Here is a 7206-nt window from a genome sequence, read left to right as displayed (position 1 = left end):
TAACCAAACCTTACCAAACCTTACCATGTGATTGTTAAAAAACGAATGTGTCTGTACACCTAGGTCTCAGGACATGACATTTAAATGATATTAGAGCCAGCATGATCATAATTTGACTGAGATCCTAATATACAAAACATGATAAGATGTCAAATTTTGCCAAAGGACCAGTGCATTCATATCCTTGACAATTATTTTCGAGGTAGTATATTAACCATCAATCAACGACCTAAAATCTAATTTATAGGCGTAATCAGAGTCTCATCAGATTTGACATCCTCTATTTTTGGTAACAAGCTTACTCTTTGGTCTATTTATGCTCATCAATGATGCATTTAAGGGATAAAATCGTGACTAGAAACCTTTCTTCCGCACATATAAGTAACCCTCCCATTTTGCACAAAGAAGATCACACCGATTTTAGCATAAATTCTCTAAAATCTCGAGCAAGTTGCAACCATTTTCGAACATAATTTTGACAAAGTTTTAGCAAGAAATGGCGACCCAATCTAAGACCATGAGTAACCTCGAACTCGAGATTTAGCAACTTAGAGGGACCTTCACTAGTTTTTTTAGAAGTTACTATTCTAATAAAAAAATTTACCTACTTATGTGTTGTTTGATTGTGGTGACACAAATTCTTTTATATCTAAGAGGTTCACTAAGAAATTAGGGGTTAAACCTAAAATGCTTGTTAAACCTTTTAGGATAGCAACACCTACTAGTAAGGCTATCGAAACCTTCGAGTTACATCGAGACTATAAAATCAGTAACAATATGCATACGTTCAATGCCGACTCGATTCAACTCTCAATGGTGGATTTTGACTTCATTCTGAGAATGGATTGTATAGCCAAGACTCATGCAATGGTAAATTGTTCGGGTGAGAATGTCAAATTCCAAACCGAGAAGAAATCATATACCATACGCCTCGGTCTCGGGGCGTGACATGTTGGTTTTATAATGAAAGTTCAAGGAAGAAAGAAGAAAGCTATGTTTTCATTTTCTAAATAAAAAACTAGTACATCGATTAGTGAGTAATATTCTCCAACTAATTCCGAGATCTTAAACCATGATGACCAACATCCTGCTAGGTATCAACGAAATTTTCTTTGGAACCCACGATAATATTTTTTTTTATCGAATCAGTCAGCTCAGGATCAAAAAATATTTTTGCTGTGTCTCTAAGCTTTAATGTGACAATGTACATGTCATCGTCATGTAACGTTGCGTCAACACTTCATTAACACCGTCTGAGAAAAAAACTAAAATTGCAAAAAGAAAATAAGAAGAAAGAAACTAAGATAACATGCTAAGATGGAAATTTGACAATTTAGAAGACTAAAATAAAAAATAGACAAATAAATAGGATCATAATTACAATTTTCTAATTAATATTATATATTTGATATGGGTTGTCACTACAAGACAACGGAAAGCATAGCGACGGTTTTAATAAAACCGTCGCTATTATAACGATGATTTTTCTTGAACCGTCGCTATATAGCGACGGTTTTAAATAAAACCATCGCTTATCAAATTAAGCGACGGTTAAATTAAAACCTTCGCTAGAATAGCGACGATTTTTCATAAACTGTCACTAATATTGTGACTGTTTGATAAACCTGTCGTTATTTTGTGCTACGGGATTTTTACCCGTCGCATTATGCGACGGTCTTGTATTCTACCCGTCGTTATTTTGTAGCGACGGTTTTAGGAAACCGTCTTTTAATTTGACAAGCGACGGTTTTATTAAAAACTTTCGCTATTATAGCCACGGTTTAAGGAAAACCTTCGCTATAATGGCGACGGTTTTAATAAAACAGTCGCCGATCAAAAATCGTCGCCATAATAGCGACGGTTATGCAAAAACCGTCGCCAATCTAGATTGGCGACGGTTTTTACCAAAACAGTCGCTATTATCGCGACGGTTTTGGTTGAACCGTTGCTATATAGCGACGGTTTTATTAAAAACCGTCGCTATAATTCTATATATACCGAGGTTCGCAGACATTTTCTTAAACGATTTTTCGTCTATCTCTAGTAGTAGTTAAACTCTATCAGTTTTTCGAAGTTTCGATATTTTAATTTTGTACTAACATTTTTTCGTATTTATTTCGTAGATTTGCTCGTCGGTACGATCTTCCAGCGTTACGTGGAGCTGCATATCTTTGCGCAAATCAGGTTTTAATTTTTTTTCCCCGAAAATTTACTGCATAATTTTAATTTTTGCATAGTAGTTTTTTTATGCATTTTATGGTTACAAACCGTCGCTTCTTAAACGGCCGTTTTTTTTAAAAAAATCACCGTTTAATATAGCGACGACTTTTTCAATTCCGTCGCTTAATATAGCGACAGCTTTTTCAATACCGTCGCGAACCTTTGGATGTTCAATTTTAAATTTTAATTTTGTTCAAATAAAATATTTTGACTTTTTATAATCATAATTTAAATTTTCAAAACTAGCTATTATAAATAGATAAATATAAGTTTTCAATAGTTCAACTTTTAGAAATAGCTTCAATATCATCCATTATCACACTTTAAAGAAAGAAAGACATTTATCTATTATGTTTTACCAACTTGGGTATTTGGTAAGAGTAAATTCACTCGCATCCAAGATTTCTTGCTCGAGGTTTTTAACCTTTTCCAAAAACATCATGAAGATCAATAAATACTTGTGAAGATTGAACGGGATAATGGTCAATTTTTTTTTGGCTTTATAAAATGTGCCACCAATACCAATCATCAAACTTTCATAATATAAATTATATGACATAAAAAAAAATATTTATATAATTAAAAATAATATATATTTATAAAATTGATTCGGTTATGATTTTTCACCAAAACTTTGAACAAAACCAATTTTTTCGATATGATTATTTTTAAACCAATATAAATCGATCGACTAAAAACCAAACCAACTATTTGATTTGGCTTTGGTTTCTACTCACCCCTAAATTGGGTAATGCATGAGATTGACTAATGTTTCAACTTCATTTCTTCGATGCTTGTTGCTTCCTCAATATCCATTGTTTTTGCCCTCTAAGGGAGAAATCCCTAAATCCACATAAAAATAAATATTTTTATTTTTTTAATAATATAAAATAGAAGATTTTTTTAGTCTTCTAGTCTAGTCTAGGAAATACAAATATATGTACGTTATATGGTGTAATTCGATTTGGACTATTCGAGCTGTTTCACAAATTAGGTCGAAGCATCGAATCCGCTTCACTCCAAAATAATAAAACGCTGCTCTGCTTTCTGTTTCAATTCTCTTCAACAATGTCTTCCCGCTTCCAAGCTGCGGTGCTCGTATCAGCGCCTTGTTATCCGAACGCTGTTGCTTGGTCCGAAGAGAATCTGGTGGCGGTCGCTTCTGGTAGCCTCGTTACGATCTTGGTAATTGTTAACTTTTCAAAGTTTGCTGATTTTAGTATTGAACTGATTTGATGCAATTTTACTGATACGATGTATAGCATTTGAGTCTCAACATTGAAATTGCTCAAGTTCAGAAGTATCCTGGCATTCAATCTGTTCTAGCTGAGTTTTTAGTTGATCAAGAATTTTGGGCTGTCAAGTGATTCTGTTAGTGTGAGGATTATGCAGATGACATTATTAACCAAGCACTGACATGAACAAGAATCAATTACCACTGATTCTGAGTCCAGTATTCTGTGATCCACCTGATGGGATCTGATCCCATGACTTAGGAAAGACAACTACTAAATCAATTGATTGCATATAATGTAATAATATTTCTGAATAGCATGCTTATTTTTTAGCCAAAGATTTTTGCATTGTTATTGAATTTTAAACGCCAAATTTATGCTTACATTTTAATCTACCTGATTTTCATAACTGGTCTGGAAGCTGTTTTATGTTGGAGTTCAATACAGGGTCTGATTTGAATTTGATAGAGAATCTTATAGTAGTTGGTCTATATAATTCATATTACCTTACTTTTTATTTGTTTTTTCAAATTAAGAATTAATTTTATACTGTTTGATTTAGCCTTCGAATCACTGGTATATGCTTGTTGTTCATTTGGTTAGAATCCTGCTAAACCTTCTGGAGCTGGATGTCGAGGTGTAATTTCTGTTCTCCCAAGCAAGCCTTTTTCCATTGGTGTCATAAATGCTGGAGGTACGTAGAATCATATTAAAAAATGAATTTTGTAGTTTTGAATGAGCTCGTTGTATGTATGTATGTACACAATTTGGATGCCATTTGGATATCTGGGTTTGTGGTTTTACAGTGCAAATGAAAATTAATTTTGAGTTGAGGTTTCAAGTACTTTTTATTTTCTCAGGTCACTGCATTTGATTTTGTTTTCATTTTGTCACAGGGATAGATTTTCTCTCTGGGTGCTTGTTGCCAATGCATGTGTCGCGGGATACACGACCATGTGTTAGGTCAATTTCCTGGTCTCCTGCAGGTCTTGCTAGCAATGCTGGGTACTGATACCATTACCCCTGATCGAAGTTTTGGTTTGAGTATGCAACGCAGGTTGCCTCCCTGAATTAATTCTACATTTTGCTATAAATCGTGCAGTTGTTTGCTTGCTGTTTGCACCACTTGGGGACGCGTCAAACTTTACCGCTTTCCCTTCTGTGATTTTTCGGCTGAATGGATGGAGGTATTAAGTATTTTATAAATGAAGCTTTCAGGAAGTAGTGGTGGCAGGACCAGAATTATGGTTCGAGCTTGCTGTCTCTTCACTTTAATAATCTTCCTGAACCAAAAAAAATGGTGAAAATTTTAGCAATGGAATTGTTTCAATTCTTGTGTCAATAGATGCTCTTAATTATGTTCTTACTATTGGTTCTGTGTTGGCTATGAGCCCATGAGTAGATTCATATTTGTGCTAATGTGTAAATTTGTTGTGTTAGTACTGGAGGCTTTGTTTATGTTTGGAGAGGCAATACCTAATCAACATTTCTTTCAAAAAGAATTTCATTGCCCTTCAAGTTTGTTGTATTTACGGTTTTGTTGCTTATGCATAATAAATGTCATGAATTTGGAATCTAGTATGTTTATCTGTGATTCCTAAATTTAATGGTTGTTTTTCACACATTTGCTAAAGTTATAATCTGAAATTTTCTAGGTTATGGACATATAAGAGATGATGTATAATTATCTTTCCAAGATCAATTTCGAAGAGTCTCAAATTATATCTTCAGAAAGTTTAGATGTGAGTTGGTTCTATCTTTCAACTTTTTGCTGATTAGCGTTTCTTGCATATCCCCATATCCTTTTCTAGATGAAATATTCTTGATGACATAACAATTAATGATATGAATTCCAACTATTCTTGGGGTTTTTTCTTTATACAGGTGATAGGGAGTCGAGATAATGCAGAATCTGAATGCCCTAATGAGCCACCTGAATCTAGTTTAAGAAAGGAAAGAAAACGAAGGATATAGAATGAAACTAATGTACTGCACACTGCATTCACTATCTGATTTATTTTTATCATTTTATTCCATGACATGAACCTCCATACTTACTAAATCAGCTTCAATGCAGCTACATGATCTGCTTTCAATTTGAAAAGTTGTGCATTTGATATATGCCATTAAATTGAATGTGTTGCTATTTTTATTAGGTTGCTGCAAAAAAACTTGACAATGTAAAAGAAAACAATACATGGGAAATTATTCCCATATCTGTTTCTGAAGGGACACCTCTGAAGATCAAAGAATGCAATGTTCAACTAATAACTGCACAACAATATGCTTCTCGCAATGCAATGCTGACACCCCTTATTGTGGCTTGGTCACCGATTCTGAGGACATCTGAAGATTGGGTTTCTATTCCTCATAAATCCTCGGGCTGCTGCTATATTCTTGCTACTGGATTGAAATGTGGTCTAATTTCATTTTGGAGAATTGATGCACCAGAGAGTTATTCCATTATTACCCCTGAACTCCAATGTAAAGCATCAAATGGTGGCTTTCTCGAGGCACATGATACATGCATCACATCTATTTGCTGGGCTTTATATGGCTCTGAAATTTCAAAACCTCAACTTCTTTTAGCGATGGGAAGTTCTAATGGGAGGTGAGTAACTAATTAACCTTTTTTTGTTTTCGAAGCCAAAAGTCTAGCACATTTGCTTGACATGGGTTAGAACTACTGAATTATACACACACATACATATAAGGTTTACCTTTTATTTGATTATAACATTTAATTTTGTGACTTTCCTCTTCTTTTTGTTTATAGAGTAAAGATTTGGCAGGTGAATATTAAGGAACTGCTGAAGTCATCTGAAACTGTTCATGCTTCATTTTCTTTGCTGAGGCAGGTCAGCATATCCTGCTAAAAGTCTGCTACTTATCCTTTCAAAATTTAGACCAGCTAATTTGATTATATCTTATTTTGGAACTTGTGATTGCTCGTGTAATTAGGTTATTACTGTTGATTCAGCACCAGTCTCCATACTTTCATTTACTGCCCCCCTGCAAACACCACTAAATTTGTTCCTGGCTATTGGTAAAGGATCCGGATCATTTGAAGTGTGGACCATGAATATGACCAGCCATGAATTTGAAATAATTGGCTGTTATAGTGCGCATGACCACATTGTAAGTTCTCAACACCTTTTTTGGCATATGGAATGGCATTTGATTTATCTTGTAAAATAACAATCAGGTCACTGGTTTAGCTTGGGCTTTTGATGGACTCTGCTTGTACAGCTGTAGCCAGGTAATAAATATTGAAGGAAGTGTTTTATTGATATAAATATGAATTTTAGTATTAAGGGAGTGTTATTTCAACATATATTAAAAATTAAAAAATCCATGTTAATTGCTTTTGTTATCAAGTAATGCCTCAAGCAGAAAGCCTTGAGGTTGAAAAGCTTCGTAGCCCTCCAAATTATTTGATCAGTTCATGTATTACAGGACAACTCTATGAAAGCGTGGAATTTAGTTTGGAAAGCACTAAGGGAAATACACATTCCTTCAAATACTCCTGGTTTGAATAGCTCCCCGGATGTATGCATTAATTTTTCATGTTTACTTCTCTTTTAAATTTGCATATTTGTTTCCAATAGACTCAGATTTTCTCTGCAGGTTCCATATGTATATGATTCTTATTTTGGTCTGGCAGTATCTCATGGGAGCTTGGCAATTGATGTGGTATCATATTCCATCCGTCCATTCTCTTATAGTTGGAATGTCCATGAACTTATCCTGA

The 7206-nt window shown here is 34.3% G+C and overlaps 1 protein-coding gene across 1 annotated transcript; it reads left to right on the top strand.

Moving 5' to 3' along the window:
* Nucleotides 1-3288: 3288 nt before the first annotated feature.
* Nucleotides 3289-7206, top strand: LOC140804548 (uncharacterized). The gene is made up of 10 exons (XM_073160596.1): nucleotides 3289-3405; nucleotides 4059-4149; nucleotides 4352-4460; nucleotides 4558-4642; nucleotides 5612-6066; nucleotides 6232-6313; nucleotides 6417-6593; nucleotides 6661-6714; nucleotides 6912-7004; nucleotides 7120-7206. Exons 1-10 carry the CDS (start codon nucleotides 3289-3291, stop codon nucleotides 7204-7206), a joined length of 1350 nt encoding a protein of 449 aa, XP_073016697.1.

This window comes from Primulina eburnea, chromosome 1 (genome assembly GCF_022965805.1).
Source record: "Primulina eburnea isolate SZY01 chromosome 1, ASM2296580v1, whole genome shotgun sequence".
Lineage (NCBI taxonomy): Eukaryota > Viridiplantae > Streptophyta > Magnoliopsida > Lamiales > Gesneriaceae > Primulina > Primulina eburnea.
Note: the sequence above shows the minus strand (reverse complement) of the source record. Positions and strands in the feature narration are given on the sequence as shown.

Excerpts from the sequence above, each read along its gene's own strand:
- LOC140804548 (XM_073160596.1), top strand. The coding sequence starts at position 3,289 with ATGTCTTCCCGCTTCCAAGCTGCGGTGCTCGTATCAGCGCCTTGTTAT. Across the intron at positions 4,461-4,557 it reads GGTCTTGCTAGCAATGCTGG|TTGTTTGCTTGCTGTTTGCA; the intron begins GTACTGATACCA and ends TAAATCGTGCAG. Across the intron at positions 6,594-6,660 it reads ATAGTGCGCATGACCACATT|GTCACTGGTTTAGCTTGGGC; the intron begins GTAAGTTCTCAA and ends AATAACAATCAG.